The 20,437-nt window shown below is 42.0% G+C and overlaps 1 protein-coding gene across 1 annotated transcript in view; it reads left to right on the top strand.

Annotated features, from left to right (window-relative positions):
• Positions 1-20,437, top strand: part of PTPRG (protein tyrosine phosphatase receptor type G) — a 400,490-nt gene that overhangs the window by 299,303 nt on the left and 80,750 nt on the right. Inside the window, exons 8-11 of the mRNA XM_032698957.1 lie at positions 2,714-2,906; positions 16,352-16,536; positions 18,491-18,599; positions 20,319-20,368. Coding sequence (XP_032554848.1) covers positions 2,714-2,906; positions 16,352-16,536; positions 18,491-18,599; positions 20,319-20,368 — 537 coding nt within the window. The remainder of the gene's footprint in view (positions 1-2,713; positions 2,907-16,351; positions 16,537-18,490; positions 18,600-20,318; positions 20,369-20,437) is intronic.

Here is a 20,437-nt window from a genome sequence, read left to right as displayed (position 1 = left end):
CAGGCAGCCCCTGGTTCTGGCTGGAGCCTGGGACTCTGCACATGGTCCCGTTTGAATCGGACCCTTTGTTTTTTTCAGGCTTTTTCTCTGATTGTCGAGATCATTTTGAATTCTGTCCTTGCCTGCAGGATACTTGCAATCCCTGTAGCTTTTCACTACATCAATAAGTTTACTGTTTATTATTTGGTGGCTGCGAGGCCTGGCCCACACTCAGTTTTATACCCTGTGTGTGCATCAGGTGGGTCATGACTTCTTTTTTCTTTTTTAACAAATGCAAATAAACTGGTAAATACCAGTTATGGCCATCGGTATAAAGGTACTTTATCCTGGCCTAGCTCCTTTCCCGTGCTGTACAGCAGTAACGGTGCCAACTTAAGCCTTTAAAATTTGGCATTGTGCTGCTCTGTGCATGTGTGTGTGGTTGAAGGGCTGGGAATTCTGTGTGTAGACAGACTTTCATTGATACTACAACACATGTGGAATAAATAATAGTATTCTTTCCCCCTGGCAGCTCGAGATGTGTGTATTTTAAGAGCCTGCCACCCTGCCACTGCTATGATTATTATTTTTTCCTCTAACAGAAACAGTGCGACATAATCCATTGCCATAGTTTAACCTTCTTTATCACAAACCCCGTGAAGCAGCCTGTAATCCCAGGGGAGGAAAGTGATATTGTTTAAGCTTTGTTGCTGTTCCAATTAAATCCTTGCTTTTGTGCAACATACCTTGCTGTAAAAAGGACAGTACTGAAGTGGTCCATTTGTGGAGGCTTCTCTGTTTTATTCTCAGTCCTCCATCATCATCATCTTTCCTTATAATTAGACAACAAAACAGTACAAGCTGTGTCACCCTGCAGATGCATTGTAAAGCTAAGTGCATTCAATGACCCAAAGCATGGCATTATCTCTCGTAATGCATAGCTCAGAGTATCTCATTGTGCTTATAACAGTTTCAGTATTTTTAATTGCCATTTGTATATCCAACCCTTAGAAAGCTACACATCAGGGTTTAATGGTTTGTAATTGCATGACTCAGAGTTTTAGATCAGGTTTCCCTGTATCTACAGTAGTCTTACAAGAGCTTTTAATTTCTTCTTCTGAACATAAGCTGTTGTACTCCTTGAAGAGCGTGAATGTAGCTCCTTGACTGCAGATCTTATAATATTTTTTTTTCTGGTAGCTATGGATAAATTAGTTTCTCATTTGTCATAGATAATATTTTTATAGTGAAAGTGAGGTTGAAATTACTTATATATACTTCAACACATAAAAAAGGGAAGGTTAAAAATCATGTTTGAATTGGCAGTTGTTAAAATGCAATTATACCTCCCTAAGGTAGCATGGCAGAAGAAAATATTTAAAAAGTTCTCTCTGAAAGTTTAAAAAATTCAATTAATGTCATAGATGTCTAAGCCTAGAGACTTGACTTCACAGAAGCAGTTGCTACCCATGTTCTTGAGCTTTTATAAAGTCACCTTAAACCCTGTTAGCTGGCTTCATCAAAACTAGTGCATGAAGTGCAACAGGTATGTAAATAAGCATAAGAGTTTTGAGCTGTGCTTTTATAGAAGGGCATATCAGGATCATCTGTTGGGGGTTATTTTCTCAATACAAAAATGTAAGTTAATAGTGCCTTTACCCCTTTTTAGCCCTTCAGTGCTTTTGAGGGGCTCCTGCTAATAATTAGGAAATGGTTTTCACATTCTTCCGAGTTTTTAAGTTTCAGGGCTCACATGCTTCTCCACAGCTTTTAGAGCAGACACACTTATTGAAAAGGGTGTTGTTTTCAGAGTGACCTGTCGTTAAGCTATACATGTAACTCAAGTCCCTTTTTGAAGTCCTGGGCCAGATTCTGTGCTCCCAAAATCCATGCTATCGATATGTGTAACTGATGTGATGCAAACACTATCAGGACTGATTCCTTCTCTGCTCTGTCTTGCTCAGTCTTTCCAGCAGCAACATAACCAATTCTAATTCTTGACCTGAATGATAACAAGATAATAGTAAATGCTATACCAACCTTGATAGCTGTGAGAAAAACATTAGCTGAAAATATTTCCATCTTAGTTTGCTAGAATTTTTTTTCCTAAGAAATACTAAGATACGAAGTAACAGAAAAGTTTTCCAATTACAGTTCTTTCTTACAGGTTAATATGTTTTCTTATAAATAGCTCAGATCTGAATCCAACAGAAGAAACTTATTCCCAGAGGAGTATATGCTAGCTGTGCCTGAAAGTGCTGCACGAGCTGTCTGTGAAGCTTAGCCTGGCAGCTAAACTTCGTGAGGTATTTGGAGATAAGGCAGCATTGCCTTGTCCAGGAGAAAGCTCTTGGGGTGGAATGATCTGGAAGAACTTTTTGACGCGATACTGTGAAACGAGACGGTGCCAGCAGTGAGGAGGGTTTGGCAGGGCTGTGTCACACACAAAATCCTTCCAGACAAGGGGTCTAAGGGCAAATGTTTTCTTGTCCATGACAGACGTCCACAGGTTGCTAGAAGGCCTTCTCCCATGTCGGGCAGGATAAGCCCTTTGCCGAGATAAGGAGGTTGGCAGAGATTTCAGTGGGCAGTCTGACTTCCCATGTAGTTTATCAGTCTTGGCATCAACATTTTACTTCCTCCCATTTTACTGTCTTATCAGCCACCCAGATTTCACCACATTGTTTTTCTAATCAACGTCCTTTCTCTCCCCTGCCATGATGGCTACGATCAGCTGGAGGCATTCTACTCCATCTTCACTACTGAACAGCAAGACCATGTGAAGTCCGTGGAGTACCTGAGGAATAACTTCCGACCACAGCAAAGCCTGAACAACAGGAAGATATCCAAGTCTGCTGTGAAGGATGCTTGGAACCAAGATATGACAGACCTCTTGGAAAATCCACTCGGCACAGAAGCTTCCAAAGGTAGATTTATACTTAAGAATTTTACACTTGGCTAATAGGAGAAATTTTTTTGTCTACTTTATCATCAAATGGTGTTGAGGACAGCTGTGAGCTACCAACGTAATAATGCGGGTTATGCTGGCATTCCTTGTTGGTATGTGTGAATAAATTAACTCATCCTGCTTATGCTGCAATTAGCTGTGAAACTCGCTGTCACAAGGTGCCATGGCCATAAAGCCCTAGAATATATGAGTCTCAAAGCCACTGGATATGTAAGTCTCAAATTGATGATGTCCAACTGGCTGTAGGGCCTTAAAGATGCCGGACAAAAAGGAAACACAGAGGTACAAAGTCAAAGGTAAAAATTCAACCCCCTTAGCACTGACACATTGGGTGTTTGAATGGAAATAGAGTATCCAGATGTGGTTATGGGATTCATTTCTACAGTAACAAGACTTTTGAAGAACTGTCGACCTTTTAATTCAACGTTTGTATCAGTCTGTTGGTAATGGTGACAGGAGGAAAAAAAAAACCCTTCCTTATAGGCAGGTGATTTTCTAATGTCTTGCTGAAGCGTTTCATGTGCCTTTTTGTAGAGCAGCTGGCGTTTGCTTCTGTCAGACACTGGATAATGAGCTGGATGGAGGGGGGTGGGAGGGAGGTTGTAGTCACATTGGCACAGACAGCCCTGGCTAGAGGAGCACATCAGAAATTCTGAGAGAAATGTGCACTGGATAAAATAAGACTAGAAATAAATATCGTTTACTACCTTTATTTGCCTTTATTTTATTGACTGGTGTTATTTATAGGCAGGAGGAATGACATGTACTTCCCAGTCTTCAGTCTCACAAAGTGCTTGGTGATTAACCAGTTCTGGGTAGAGGTAAAGAAGAGAGGGGCAGTTTGCCAGAAGGAAACAGCTAAGCAGATTTACAAGCTTCCCTTTCGTACCTGGCATTTTCACCTGGCCAGGCACAGAAAGTGTAGATTTTAGAGGACGTGAATCATGAAAACAGCTGCATTCAGCAACCTCACCCTCCCAAGAGAGTACTGGGAGAGTGAATTTCTTAGGGCTCATTATTCTGTGAGCGTGCTTATTTTTATATAGAGATATATATATAATGTACACGTACACAAACCTCGTGTGCGTTAAAGGCAGCCTTGGGACGGAGAATTTACATCAGAAGTGAGAAGATCTTGGGAATGCAGAAATCCTGCTACGCTCGGATGCTCTGGGCTGCAGTTTCCAATCAGTGTTGTAACAGCAACATGTGTCTGCAATTTCTTCAGTTATATCCTGCGTACATATTATTTACCCAGAACAGTGATGAAAGTTAATGGATTACATTATGTTAAAAGTGACAAAACTGACTGGTTTTTATTTTGAGTGCAGCCAAGGTACCTCTGGTTCATGTGGTGTAATATTCAAGAGGATTTTACTGCTTTGGCCACATGCCTGCATATTCCTCACCTCACTGGATCATTTTTAAGATTATAAAGATGCTTTGGGTGATTTTCAGCACCATAGTAAATAACTGAAACCCACAATTTTGTCAGAGCATTTACAAACGCAAAGGTCTGTAGTTAATGGGCTGATATTGAATTTGGAAGCGTCGAGACCAAAGGAACACTTGAGTAACTGGAAAGATTCACCTTGACTTGAATCTCTAAGAACCAAGCACACATGGCTTAGTAAACATGATGTGAGCTAGTCCACAGGGGCAAGGAAGCTGCACAACCATGTTTAGATAGCTTGGTGCTGGGGTACTTGACACCTGCTTGGGGACTGGTTTCCTGAGCAGGTTCTCTCTGGGTCCTCTCCCATCGTGTCCAAGTACCATAATGCCTGCCTGGGAATTTGAGCTTACAACATGCTCAAGAGAGACCCTCAGCTGGGGAACATGCATTTCCTGTGGTCTGACAACATTCAGCATGCCATCTAAAGGCAGGGATGGTGCTGGAGTCAGTGATTTTTTTTTTGCTTGAGCTTTTGCTATAGGAGGCTGATGGCTGGGCAGCCAGTCATTCTATACGAGCTCTGTCAGCTTGTCACTTTCTGGGTTGTGTGCACACCAGGGGACACTGAAAATAGGTGCATTTTTTTCATGAACTTATAAATAAATAGGTTGCTGCAGTGTTGCTAACACAAAATGGATTGTAGTATATCCTCCAAAGGTTACAGGGATGAGATATAGCTGTTCCAGAGATATAACAACGTGGATGTTTCTGGCCCCTTCTTTGACAAAGGTGAACAGTGATGATGTGCCTGGTCCACTGCACATTCTGAACTACTGACATATAAATGAAATGAGTTGGAGTCATAATACTTGAGTGAAAGCAAAACCTATTGTTTATTCAGCTAGTAAATACAGTACCTCTTTATATAGTGTCATTCATGCAAAAGTACCAAGAAGCCAAGTGCACGGAGTGCTTTCCAGACAGATGGTCTAGCATGCAAGTGGAAGAGTATAGGGTTAGCAGAACAAATTTATTTTATGCAGATTCTTCTGCATACCTCATGGTTGCATCTCAGTGCTTTCCACATTGCATTAAGCAATGTGACCACTGGCTGTCACATGTTGGCTCTTCTCTGCCCTCCCTGTTCTTGATTCGTGTGTTGTAAAGGCAAGGTCACGAAAATGTGTCTTTTACTTGCTGCAAGGTGATATGGTTTGTGATGGTCTTCAGCTCTGGAGGGGAAGTTTGGGGTTGTTTGTCGGTGTGAATTTTTGCAATTTGTTTCCTCTGTCACACTCTATTAAGTCAGTGGGCAGTGTTGCTAATCTGGAAAACAGTGTAGTGTTCATTATGTAAGCCTTTCTTATTTTGGAGGAAAATGTGCCCAGAACAATTTGCATAATGTTCAGAATAATTTTCAGAATTCCCTAGTCAATAGGGAATTTCAGATCAGCACAAAGTGATGCAGCTCTGCAGTTGTCCATTGGCAAATGTGCTATCCTGAACAGTTTGGCAGCAAACAGGAATGTCTTTTCTTCCAGCTATCAAAGCTATCTCAGGTCACAGAACTGTGACCAGTAGCATAACCTGCAGATACACTGGAGGAAAACTATTTCTCACTTTATGTCAGTCCTCTGAGTATTTCCTTACCAAAACCCTGAAAGTGGCGGCATTTGGTAAACAAAATGTCTTCTGAGAAAGGCTATTTTAGGTTAACCAGAACTGTCAGTGCATTTGGATCCAGTTTGTTAAGCAGTATGAACGTTACCAGCCTTTTGTTTTGCAGTTACTCTCCTCTCCCTCCTCTTTTTTTAAACTTTAAAGAGGCAATGAAGAGAAGGGCAGTGTTTTCAATCATCAGAATACAAGATGGTGAAAAAATACTTTAGCTAATTTGGAATAGGGCTAATTTTTCGCTTAGAAGTGAAAACTCCAGATTTTCTTTTGTGTCAAGTTTAACAAGAAGAGTTTTCCTTGATTTCATTATCTCATTCCTTCCTCCTGTTGGCAAAAGCTGATTTAAAACAGTTCTCTTGAGGGCTGCTTGTATTCCTGGAATAAAAGCATATGCGTAGGACCTTTGCTGAATCAGAGCCCATGAGCTGAGCTTAATTCTTAAGTTGACCCTGGAGCTATTTCAAGAAGCCATACAGATGATCTTTAAAGATCTTATTTCAGAAATATACCATTCAGGTTAAATGCTGTTAAGCTATGTAATTGTAGCAACTGGTGGATTGATAATAAAGCATTGTACAATGATATTTCTTAAGAAGATGAAACTTTCAGAGATCCCAGGTATACAGTGGATCATGCTCTTGGATCATGCTGTTAAATCAGGCAGATCATCAGGCCTGTAAAATTTAACAAGAGGGCTCACCCGTGTTACAATACTGATTTATGTAAAGTTTTGGAAAGTTAGAGGTTCTCTGTATAGACATACTAAACAAGGAATGCTTTGTAAAATATTAATTAGATATTGTAAGTATCAGTGACAGCAGTAGTGTTTGACTTTTTGCACACGGTCAGCTCTGTTAAAATTGCATCCTTTCTCCTCTGGCCTGTCCTCTGTGGCTCAGGACTGTGTTGCTCTGTTACATCGTATATTGTGCTCCTGCAGCTCCTGGGCTGCTTTCAAGCAGCTCTGCTAGAGGGATTGCTAATTATTTACAGCTTTGATAGCCTATGTTGCTCTTTAGGGGCAACTAAACAAAATTCTTACATGAAAGTCCATCCTGTTCAACGCTCTAAGTCTGCATGAACCTTCCTATTTTTACCTGTTGTCCCATCAAGCAGAGGTGTATTTACAAAACATAACCCGCTTCAGTAAAATGTGTAGGTGTGGAAACTCAGGAAGAAAAGGTGTTTCATTTCCTTGTTTCAGGAAGTACCCCATGTGCAACAGTACTTGCCTGTTTTATTTTGCTGCAGATCGCATCAAATGTTATTTCTTTCTCTTTATGGTTTTTTTTTCACTGAAAAAAAACCCCAACCCACCTTTAACCTTTCTGTCTCATTAAACGTGCTGCAAGCCTTACAACACTTAAACAAGCATCCCATGTGAGGGGCTCTTGACATCAGAGTTTTCTTTCACAGATGCCTGATTACTTCCCCAAAGGTGTCTGATTACTCTTTGCTGGAGTCTCAAATGATGCTGTTTCCCATCAGTGGGATTTCGCCTTGGAGTACCATCTGTAATTATGATCCTAGACTAAGTTAAATAATGAGCAGTCATAAATTCACTCCAGTAAAACTTAGCTTTGGACTCTAAATTAACAGCTGGGACATTTCTCTAGTAGTGCCCAGGTGGCGATTTTCCTTACTGTTCTTTTTGTTATACACAGTTTGGAGGGCCTTTTAACTTAATGCTACTAAAACATGGATAGAAGATATTTGGATTTTCCCTCCTTCATGCTTTGTGTTGGAGACATGGCTCAGGCCATCGACCTGCAGCCAAAGGAACTGCACTGCTCAAGCAAAGCAGTTTAGTTCTTACTCACTGTTTCATGGCTCCTGATGTCAGAAGTGAAACTACAGCCACCTGCCAAGGTATTGCCTTCTCTGCACAGTGTTGGAGTGCACCTCCCACGCAGCAGCATCCAAAGTTCTGGAGATTCTCTCCACTGACATCATCACTTTGAGGCAGATAATTTAAAGCATTGGCATTAGTGTTTCTGAATGAGAAGTTATTTGTCTCATTTATAGCCTCTGTTATTACTCCCAGTAATTTGTTTTTGCTTTCTAAATGCCCATGTTTTGTAAGAACTCTCTCAAAACAACTTTGCAGTCTCTTCATGCCCTCGGGGTCTCTCTGGGAGTCCAGAAAGAGTGTTAGGCAGGAAAGTTCTACTCTTGCAGAATGTCGTTTATGAATTTTAGTCAAGCCTAAATTACTACAAAATACAGTGTAGTAATAGGTGTAATATAACCAAAACAACAACATAGTGAATGTAAATTTTAAATTATACATTATTGAAAATTTAACCCAGGATGGCTAAAGCAAAATTTAGCTATTTGCTTTCTTTAAATATCTTAGGGCAAATTAAAATCAGCAAGAACCTTTTTTAATTAATTTATGATATGTTTACCATTAGAGTTGATTCTTCTTGTCCTTTGGAAGAGTCTTGGAAGATTTCTTCATAGATTAACAACCCCTTCCCACTTTCCTTGGATAACTGGACTTTTTCTATTTGCTTTTTGATTTCCTTTTTTATGAAAATTATCCTTTCCCAATTCCATCCCCCTTTAATCAGGTCCTCACCCTACTGCAGGGTGCTGGTGCAGATGTATCAATGTCTCATTATGAGGATTTCTGTTCGTGTAGCAGCCTGGCTTGGTGTGAAAGGTCATGCTTGAGGGTGGTAACACTGTCCTGCTAATTGCTTGTCCTGCATCTTTGCACTACAGACCTGCCCAGCTGCTGCTGTGCCCCAGCGCTCCAAGTAAACGTACTCGCCTGTAGCTGCAGGAGTCTCTTTTGATGTGCACCTCAAGTGCCTGCTGAAAGCACGTTTTAGGCAGAAATCAGTGTTCTCCTTCTGCATATTTCATCCCTTCCACCTCATCCATGTCTTGCTTTGCAACACGATGTCCTGGTGTGTGCAGCTGTCTTGGAGAACATCATGCAAAAGCGGGAGAGAACGGCTGCTGCCTTCCAGAGAGTTTTGGGTCAGTCAGGTGGAACACCAAGCTTTTCAGTGAAAAAACTGACCCATTTTAAGGGGGAGTCAGATGCAAAAAGATGTGATACATATACCTGACATAGGTTTCATGCTTCCTCTCGCAGCAGCTCTGTTCTGCAGGGTTCTATTTGCACCTGTAGTAACTTTTGTGTGGTTGTAATGTGAGCAGCACATGTGTCTGCGCCTGAATGTAGTGGACAACTAAACAACAGATTTATTAATAAGCAATAAATAATCACTTACACTTCTTTAGAGATTATAAAGGGTCTGAACCAACAGAGCAAGAGAAATTCAGTGTGAAAGTGTGATTTGGGCTCACAGCTGCCACTAAAGCTGGAAGAGCTAAGTACTTGTAAGGGAGCTTGATGATTTATTCCATTTACACCTGGAGGGAATTCCTTTCTGCACTGCCCACCTGCTGGTCCAGCTGTTTGGCCCACAGAAGTACTCACTTTAATTTGAACCATGAGCACCTGCAGCTCATCCTTTGTGTTCAAAAAAGCCTTCCAGAAACTATAAAAGGAAAGCTGCTTTCCTGGTCTGATTTTGGGCATCCCACGGGTATGTATTGAGATGCTCTACCCACTCTATTGGGTTGTCCTTCCTGTGCTCCCCAGTCCAAAAAACCCTCACCAGAATATTGGAAAGGTCAGCTTGACTAACCTTGACAAGTCTGTGTCCTTCTGGCAGCAAATCCTCCTTTCTCCCTTTTGATGCAGCTTGTGCCACTGGACGTGATCACACGTGTTGCACAGGCACACTGTATAAATAAGGACACAAGTGTACATTTTAAACACAACTCACCTCCTGTGTGCGTGTGTGCAATATAAACACAAAACTTGCAGGGCAGATCCTTGTCAGACATCAGTTCAGCCCAGTGTGGCATCTGATGGTGCAAGGGCTGATCTGCACCCGCCGAGGACTCAAGCCACAGCTTTAGAAACAGTATTTGTGAAATATATGAAATATTTGGGCTCAAACACAGCGTAGTAAAACACACAGTCCTTGCCTTTCAGTAAAACAGGTTCTGTTGCTGTGATGCCGTGGAAACTCAGGTGCTACAAAAAAAGTCATACAGGTATTAATCCAAATGGTGGTTGTGTGTCCACTTCGAGAAACGGGCCAGCAACAGAGGGGGAAAAACCCAGCTTGCCCAGAGCCTCTCTGTGAGTCCCATGTGCTCCTTTGCCCATGAGGTTATTTCACCAGGCTCATAAAACAAGTGCAGGGTGTGTTGGTGTCCCTTACACCTCAAGAAACAGCCCTGTCTGTTTGAAGCATAGTGAAAGTTAAGAGCAGGGAAGATAAATAGTCTGTCTCCACAGCTACATTCTGCCTGTGGATTGAAGTAGATCAACACAAATATTTGTGTGTACAGCATGCTCAGGAGCCTGCCAATGCCTGCTGGCAAAGTGCAGGCAAAGGTAAAGGAAAAATGTATGCTTCTCTTTAAAGCAATTATCTTTATATATTAATAATGTCATTTATAAGCACTCTGAGAAGTCAACAATGTACACTGAAGCAAAGCAAAAAAAACACAAACATTTAGTAAAAAGAGAAGGGGGAAAATGTTGCAAGTATGCCTCTTAGCACTTTCAGATATATTAAAGTTTGTGTTGTCTCTGCATATGATCCTCGTAGTCTATTTGTTATCCTTTGGGAGCAGAGCCCTCACTGAACTCCAGGATTGAATCCAACAGCCCAAAGCATGCTGTTGTTTGTTATGGATCAGTCTCTTCCCAAGCACCTCCACTGAGACACACCAGTTCAAGGTAGCTCAATCTGGCCCTGCATCACTTCTCTTACCATGGCACTGAAAGCAAGCATGAGCTTTCTCATTGCAGCATAACCCATATTTTTGCATTGCAGGGTTTATTTGAAGTTTTGAGGATCTAATAATGAGAAAGAATAGATATATGTTTGTGTATATGTACATATTTGAGAGTACTTCTCATCTCTGTTGGTGGCATTGCTTTTTTCTTGTCTGCAGTCAGATACCTGAGGGTGACAGGGCTGAGTGAACTTGGTGCAGTGTTTTGGCAATAGCATAGGCATCGATCTCAGTTTTCAGACCTCTCTGAAATCTGCTGGAATACTTGTGGCTGACTTGCTGCTCATTATCAGAAGCAAGTGGTCCATGTGTCCTGCAGGACTGGCCTCTCCAGCTCCCTCCAAGGGCTGGAGCAGAGGGAAAGGAAAGACTCTCTCTCCCTGAAGAGCTTGGCCACCAACTTGTTTGCCCTTTTAGGGAAGAAAGGCATGAAATTCCCGTACTGACCTCTCTTTCTCTTCTCCTGAGTGTGTGGGAAGAAATAGCCCATCTACCTTCCTCTGTGCTCTTCCTTTGTGAGAGACAAACACTGTTCCCTGCCATTCATCCCATGTACATCCAGATCAGTGAGAAAAAGAAGTGAGGCCTCACTCACCTTATGGCCAGGAGCTGCCTCCCAGAGCAACACCTTTGTCCCAGTCTCTTACCTATCACTGAGCAGCCCCAAGCCAGTAACCTGCTCTAGGCACATCCTGATCCCAGTGTTTCTTCCCTCCACGTAGGAATTGCCTTAGAAGATCCATGTCCATCTCACAATGAGCAATTCAGGACTTCACTGGCATGTTGCTTTTCTGTGCCAAAAATTGTCATCACACAACGTGTATCCCACGGCACCAGGGAGAGGAACGGCAGTTTTGCATTGCTGAGACATTCAGCGGGAGGGAGAGTGGGATTTTCCAAAGGAGGGCAGAGCACAGCTAGAAATAACTGCCTTTAAAGTGGTGACATTTTTATGCATGGAAGACCTAACTTAGAACATTTTTAGAGGTTTTTATAAATCCCGCTGAGCCCAGTGCAACTGGATTCATCATATGAGGCACCTGTTTTACAGGGAGGAGGTATACAAGCAATAACCAAATATACAGTTTTTGCACTCTCTCAAAGTTTCCCTAAATAGCTCTTTTCATAACCACAGGTAGGATATGCAGAAAGCGTGATGAAACCCAGAAAGTTTGGCTGGTTTTGCATTTCCCTCTTTGCAAGAGAAATGTAGGCTGCTTTTAAAGAATAATACTAACAAAAAAAGCTGTAATATTCTCTTACATGCCCTTTCTGCGTTCATGGGTGTGTCTTAATATCAGCAATTAAGTTTTGCAAAACAATAAGCCCCCTTTTTGTCTTTCAACTCTCTGAAATGGAGCTGCCAGGAGCTTTTGGATTAAGCTTTATCAGGCTTCAGTTAGGAAAGCCTCGTAGAGGTTACGTAGCCAAATACAACATACAAATCAAATTATGGGAGAGATGAATGCAGAGTTGTTAAATTAATTTTGTTTGTTCCAGCCCATTGGAATGTTTTTAACATGAAGAAAATAATTCTCTGCTGTATGGCTGGCCTGCCCAGTGCTTAGGGCTGTATTAGCATGCTGCGTTTGTCTGCCAGTGGCAAACAGGTTTTCTCCAGGCTTGAGTGAGCCCTGGAAGATGAGGCTGGCCAAAGTGCTGGCTTGCCCCCTGCCTTCCCCAGTGGGCTGATCTGCAGAGCTCCTGGCAGCCCCACACATTGCCAGCAGCTGGAAGAGCCACTGAGGCTGCCCTTTGTCAGGTCAGAGGGCTTCCTCCAGATGCACCCGCACAACCGTCCCACCTCTACAGGACTTTTCCATAATGCAGGAGCCAGCTTGTTTGCCAGGTTCTCCCAGTTCAGGTCATCTCTGACAGGAAGGTGAGGTGAGATTTTCACTCCAAGAGGTCCAGGGCATGTCTCACTGCCTGCAGTGAGGCATTCCCATGTTTAGTGCCTCCAAGATGTGGCCCTGTGGTCCCAAAGTCTTGGCTTGGGGGTCTGCTAGCCCTGGATGTAGTGGCTTTGGTATCCTGCTATAGACCTGTGCAGAGCCAGTTCAGGTATCTGCTCAGGATTTCACTACACCACAGAAAGATATCCTGAAGTCCCCTACAATATTTTGTTCTCCCTTAGGATATGAATTTAGAAGAAAGCATTAGTAATATTTTTTCTAAAATTAGCTGAGATGCTATTTTAGTGTGAAATGATGCTGGTTGTTGAGTTTGGTTCTCTTTTTTTTCTCAAGCAATCATGAATTCACAGGCTTTTTTTGCTTATTAAGCCTGGTTTTGTAAAAAAAAAAAAAAAGGAAATGAAAAGAAAAGCTTGTGTTTCTCTTTAGGGTGTCCTGATTAAGCTTCCCCCTCCCTGCCCCAACCTCTTCCTCCATTTCTATCTGTCCTTTAGCTGCATATTTTGCAAAATCAGTAGAGGTCCTTTAGCGTCTAAAAGAAAAAAAAGCAAGCAGGAAGTCTGTGATTCTTTTAATCTTTCAAAAATCCAAGGCACAGAGAGTATGGAAAGGAAAATTAGATCTCTGTGAAATGCTAGTTGTTTTATAGATGGTCAAATCATTACACTTTTTTCCTTGCCTTTCAGACGTTGACAATGTTACTATGTATCACTTTAATTAAATCATCAAATTGAATTACTGGATCAAATGGTTTTTTTTATTCCATTGTGTCCTAAGCAGGTTTGGTTAAATTAATAAAACCATATGTTTAATTTAAAAAAAAAAAAAAGCTTTCTTTTTTGCCCATTCATAAGCTGTTAAAAAAAAATGTGGCTGAACAGAGCAGGTCGGTTATTACTTAATTACATCAAGTGCCTTGCAGTAATTTGAACAAAGTCATACTAAGTCATGAAAATTTTGTAATATTTACTGTGAAATAGCAATATTGTAAATTCAGCCTCATTTTAGCTGGCTGTGAATGAGGCTTGACCTCAGTGAAGTCATTGGGGTCACTCAGGTGTTTAGAAGTGCTTATGACCTTCTTGGATCAGGGTGCAGGGTCAGGGAGGGTCTCTCAGCTCTGAGTTTGTGAGTCTCCTGTTTACCCTTGGGAAATACCCACTTCTCTTCTCTGACTGGCATGAGCTATTCCAAATGGCATCAAAGCCAGTGGCATGTGACAGCCCCCTCTCCCTCGAGTGGCTTGGGGTCCTTGTCTGCAAATCAGCCGCCCAGCCATTGTTCACAGGGCTATTGCAATTAAGGTAGATCTCTCTGTCTCTCAGGAAGGTTACCTGCTTGAATTATTTCTAAAACAATTTGTTGCATGATTACTTTAAATATATAAATCTCTGCATGTCCTCCTGGAGGACAAGGACTGGATAAGGGTTTTAGATCTGGGTAGTCCTTCACCCGGGCTCCTATCACTGATGGGATTTGATTAGGTGGAGCGATAAAGGCTGGCCTGGCATTTGAAGTGTAATTCTGTGATGACAAAGGGCGTCAAAGGGGGCAGTTATGATTTATTGGTGCAGTTATCAATAAACAGTGATGTCAGTGAGAATTGATCTGACTATCTCAGTGGAAAGAGGTGAGCATGGAGAGGCATACCAAGGATCAGGAAGCTCTCTGAATAGTGATAACAGCAACTGCTTTCGGCTGTGCCCTCTTGTCCAGGTCCTGGCCAGCTTCACACTGTGCTCTGCAGCATCCTGGCTCTGTGGGCTCCCTGCAGAGACCAGGAGGGAGCCAGAGGGAAGGTGTCTGCAGGCAGCAGACCATGGTCTGGCTTCTGGCTTTGTGGCATTGACAGCAGAATGCTGTTTTGATCCTTTCAACTCTGTGTAAATAGAAACTCATAAAGGTTTTCTCAACAGTTTGAGGTACTGTAGGGCTTGTTTGCTTTGCTGGATCTTCCTTCTCAGTTGAGCAGAAGGATCTACTGCAAAACCGCAGGATTGTCACCCCTCATGGCAAGAGCAAACATCAAAGATCTTTCCTTTCCAAAGAGCATTTCTGCAATTTTCATTGTCTGGTTCAGGCTATCTACAAATGTGAGCTATAAGTGCACAAATGCATTTCACAGATATTTTTCTATTGTACTAGAGTATTGGTGTTTAAAGCATTTAATCATTTTTATTTAAGAACTGTAGCTGTTTCAGTAATGTAACAGTAGAGCTACATGACCAACCTGCAAGTCCAGGCATAGGAATAGACATTTCTCCCCTTCAGTGCTGCCAGGACTCTTTAGAAGTGAAATAATGGCCAAATATACACGCAGTCACATACCTGCAGAGTGCAAACAAGCTCAGTATGTTGGCTTGAAATGGAAAAGTCGCATTGGGAAAAATAATTCTGCAAACAGTGTCAGCCTGATGGGCTGGGTGACACTTTGCCTTTCCCTGGCAGAAGAGATCATTTCCTTTGCCACGGCACATGTGTTTAGGTATCATTGCAAGTGATTTTTTCTTGGTTCAGAGTTTATATTGGGAAAAAGAATGTGAGAATCTGCCCTGAATTGGGTATTTTAAACGTGGTTTTTAAAGCTCAGAGAAAAAATCTCAACTCTTTATAGCTGGGAAGGGGATGATGTATTTTTCCCATAGCATGTGAGTGCCATCTAGTGTTGTGCATCCCCACCCGGACTCTTCCATGGCAACGCCTTGAAAAGTGGTTTTTGTTTCAGCAGCTATGAGGGGGCTGTGTTCACCCCACTCCTTGAGTGGATGGGCTGGGTTTGCACCTGGGCTTGGTCTCCCCCGCAGAAATTTTGGGTTTGGTGCTGCTGCAAGCAGAAGCTGTGTTTTTCCCACTGGTTAAGCTGTTCTGATGTTGATGACCCCACTAACTTATGTGTGGGTGAGAAGTGACTTGTATCCTCACACTGCAGGCAGGGTTAGGAAGGCAGGGCTTTCAGAGGCTGCCTAGGGGTTCCTCCCCTGCTAGGAGGAGACGGCCAAGGCCATCAAGAACCACTCTTTCCTGTGCTAGCAGTACATTACTGGCAAACAGTTGAGCATCTCTGAAGGAAAATACATAGAAAGAAGAGTATTAAATGACTTCTGTCATATGTAAAAATGTTCTGGGTTAAGAGGAAAATACTGACCCAATAGTGTTACATTTTCAGAGGTTTCAACTCTTTCCAGAGCCAGCAGAGTACACTGGGGTATTAACCCCTTATAGCAGGAGGGCATGGATGAGGGAAGCTGTGGATCAGGTCGACTGGACTTCTTAATGTTCCAGTGTAGAGCTCTTAAGTCACGAAGTTAAAGTGTATGTACAATGTCAGGACTGAAAATAAGTCGAGAACTAAGCAACTTGCCTGCAGAGAATAGATTCTCTCACTCACTTTACTCAGGAGAGCAGAAAGCATCTGCAGGTGGTATTAAATCCCATGGTCTCAGTGGATTGCAGTCTAAGCTGTTACTGTAGGCAAGGGCATTAAAGAAAAAAACCTGGCTCTTAGAGTGAGGCACAGTTCTTCCTGTTTGTTTTCTCTTCGTTATTTAGGAGAGTTTCATCTTTTTTCCTTCTATGTTTCAGCTTGCAGCACTCCTCCAGTGAACATGAAAGTGCAGCCTGTGAACAGGACAGCGTTACTGGTAACCTGGAACCAACCAGAAACCATCTACCACCCTCCAATCATGAACTACATGATTTCATATAGCTGGGCTAAAAATGAAGATGAAAAGGAGAAGACTTTCACCAAGGACAGTGACAAGGACCTGGTAAAAGCACAGCATCAAACCCGGACATATGTATCAAGCTATCCTTATATCGTTATTTTCTTGGTAGAAGGAGGTAGAGGAGGAAAGCAGTTGTTGCCTTATAGACAGGCTAGTGTTTCACTCACAATGAATTGCTATTTAAATGTTCAACATTAGTTAAACGTTGCTGAACAGGCCACCCCAAACACTGGACTGTGTTTTTATGGTTTATGTGAGTGCATAAAGGACTAAATCTGCAGACACTTTTTCATATACTGTTGCTGAGAAACAGCTGGCTCAGGAAATGTTTAGGCTCTGAATATTACAGATTTTTGCATTAAAAGTCCAGTCCCCCCAAAATCTGTTCCTGGGCTCAGGCTTTTTACTGTGCATAGCCCCTTGCAGTCTTTGGAGCAGTTTCTGGCAGTAAGGGCTGCCAGGGGCAGGAATGCATAGTCAGGGCTAGAAGATTATTGTGGAGTGGTCCTGTACAAGCACTGCCTACATCTGGCAGCATGAGAAAAAGAGGGAAGAGCAAGACAGTTCCAGCACAGATGGAAACACTGCTCTATCTCCACCATTTAGGATTTCATCTGCTTGTCATTCTTGTCTAAGTGGAAGCAAGTATTGTACTGGTCCTTAACATTCTCTGCATATAAAATCAAAGTGACATATTCAGGTTTGAAAGGCCTCCATTTATTGTTAATCAAAGAAAGCCTCTAGAATAATGAAATCAGTAATTGTATATGCACATGAAAAATGCAGCAGCACAGTGTTATTCCTAATGACTGTTACCATTTTTTTTTCAAATACACAGTCCTCTGGGCCCATTCAATCAGTTATACAATAATACTTCTCTTATTCCCTCAGATGAAGATTCTTTTACTTCATTTCCATTTATATTTTCAATTTCCCCACTAGACATTGTTATCTGGGTCACATTAGGGAACGATCTGCCTCACAAAATCAGAAAGGAACCTATTGAAAGACACCCAAGGTTATGATGTGTTGTAACCTCTCTCTTGCCGTAATTTCACACTCTTAAGGGAGATTTTTTTTAATCAGGTATGAGGAGGAAAGCCTTAATCAGCAAAAATGAGGTTTGCACCATGAAAGCATCCTGTTTTATATAAAAGAAATAATTAAAAGTGCAGGGGATGTGATGGAGTGATAGCTTGGAAATAAATTGCAGCGAGACCCTGTGCTGTTCAGCAGAGCTTGGAGGTTAAGAAAGCAATGACAGCTTAGTCTGTTTTAGGGGCAAGAGAAGAAGGAAACCCTTTTTCAGAGGGAAGTGCAATTTGTTTTCAGTGCTCTGGCAGATACAGTTGGGCTGTCCCATCTTGAATCAGAGCTAGACAGTGTTTAGCTAAGGACATCACGGGTATTTCAAGTGACCCACACAGCTACTGCTGTGAACTGATGTGATTGTGAACCAAGGCAATACAAAAGAGTTTCTGGAAAGCATCAGAGCAGTCTCTCGGGTCTAGGAGTAAGCAGGGATACCCCAGCCCAGGGTGCTGAGCCATCATGTTGTACAGTACACCAGCATCAAATTGCCATAGCCAGTTTGTTGCAAAATAAAGTCAGTTTGAACATGCAGTGACTTTTCTGGGCTTATCTCATGTTTGGGACATGGATCTCCACCTATAAAAATCTTATTTAATTCCTGTAAGGTTGAATGATTTGAACTAAGTTTTTCTGAGGAAAGCAGAGACTTTCAGGCATGAAGACTGTCATGAGAATAGATGTGGGACATGTTCATTTCTTTCTCTTGGGCAGAGTCTGGGTGCATCCCTTTGGCCTTCGGCCTTGCCCTCTCCCAGGGGACCACTGAATATTTCTGTTTAGAAATATAGTTTGTCTTACGTGGCATAAATGTCCTGTGTTAGCTCAATGCTTTATATATTTCAAAATGATCGTGGACAGTACTGTGGGGGTAAAAAACTGAATAATATCTATTTTTTTTAAACAGAAGGCCATCATTAGCCATGTCTCACCTGACATCCTTTATCTGTTCAGAGTTCAAGCAGTTTGCCGAAATGAAATGCGTAGTGACTTTAGCCAGACTATGCTCTTTCAAGGTAACAAAACCACATACCTATTTTTATATTAAACGATTGTTTGTTTCCTATTTTATTTTCACAGTGCAATATGGTGTGAAATGATTTCAGAAGATGTTTGAGTGCATGTAGACAATACTAATTTCAGATTAGTGGCCAGTGACTTAATCTGAATCACATTTCTGGTGATGAGGGTTTGTCTACACCTCTCTGCTGGCAGGGTTTGTCAGGTTTTAGGAGAATTCAGGGCTTTTCTTGCTACTAGTTTTCTCAGACAAATTCATCAGAGGCTGCTTATACATCAGAGGCACAGCTATAGCAGAATGTGAGTCTGATCGGTGTCTGTTTTATGTAAAGAGGAAAGGAGATCAGTTCTACCTTGACAACCACACGTGGAGACACTCAGGTTTTACCATGCATACAACCTCAGTGATTTCCAAAACATACATATTTAAAGGAAATCAAAACTACTAGATGCTAAGCTGTCCTTTGTCATGAATTTCCTTTCAAGTTTATTGGAGAAATCTGGTAGTGCTGAGATTTGGTAGAAGAACTTGAAGTTTTTAGAGCTTTTTTAAGTGCTGAAGTTTTGCTCCTTCCTGGGAATTTATTACTACGTTTTTTACTAAGTAGGGCAAAATTTACCTCTGCTGAGAGCATTCCCTCCCACTCCAGCTTACAGATACATAAATCCTGTAATGGGCAACAGAAGAATAAAACAAGTGGAGTTAAACATTTAAATCTTTAAGATGAAGAAAGGAGCTGTCACTTGGATCTGATGCTGTAAAGGGAACAAAATAATAGCAACGTTTTTCTGTGTCATTTTTGGAAAATTGGGGGGGAGCAAGTTAATCCTACTCTGTTAGCACGTAGTATCTGAAGGATATGAAGCTGTGGACACAGTTTGCTTCTGTGGCGGTGTCCTGCCACAGTCTTATCAGCATTGCAGGGACAGCAGGGGTCAGACAAGAAGTGTCCTATCCAACCCACATCTCACATGTAGCTCTCTGTTCTTAGTACCTCAGCACAGTGTTTGGGATTTGACTGTAAGTGCCAGGCAGAAGTCAGAAACTGGTATGTTGCTGATTATGACCTCTTTCAGCAGATGACAGAATGGAAAAATTCTTTGAAATTTGACCATGATACCTGTTTAATCACAGTTAGGAGTAAGTCATTACTGACAGCTTTGTTGGATATTCTTAGGGCACTCTAGCCCAGTGTTCAAAGCAGTGGAGGTGATTCACGCATCTGCAATGGGAGTAGATGATGTGATTCCTTCCATGTCTCCCCAAAAAGGATCTGCTGTTCTAATCTCTGGCAGTACCCAAGATCTAGAAAATTAATCCATGTGAGCTTTCTAAACATTATTCAGAGCTTGATCATGGTTGTAGTTGAGATATATAGCAATAAATAATAAGGACAGAAAAAACTATTATCATCAGCTACTGTCACTTCCCATGTAAGTCAGGGTGTTTCATCCAGTTTGAGATTGAAGGACAGAGTGTGTTTTCTGACAGTGCACTTAAACTGGCACTGCTGGGCCTGAGTTAAAGTCAAGCAAGTCTATCTTTAGGCACATGTACAAAGTAAGGTGAGTAATGCCAAATGAGCTGAGTTGCTTTTGCTCCAAACTGAGACCTGCATCCATATTTTGCAGCAGTATGTTCAGCAATTGCTCAGCAGTTGTGTCATTGCCTCCTTTCCCAACCTGCTGACACGCTGCTCTTCTTCCTCCCTCAGCTAACACCACTCGAATTTTCGAGGGGACCAGAATTGTGAAGACAGGAGTGGTAAGTCGTGGATTTGGGGAGCTGGGATTTGGGGACATTCCCACCAGGTGGCAGCACGGTGTTGGAAAT

Source organism: Chiroxiphia lanceolata, chromosome 11 (genome assembly GCF_009829145.1).
Source record: "Chiroxiphia lanceolata isolate bChiLan1 chromosome 11, bChiLan1.pri, whole genome shotgun sequence".
Taxonomy (NCBI): domain Eukaryota; kingdom Metazoa; phylum Chordata; class Aves; order Passeriformes; family Pipridae; genus Chiroxiphia; species Chiroxiphia lanceolata.
Note: the sequence above shows the minus strand (reverse complement) of the source record. Positions and strands in the feature narration are given on the sequence as shown.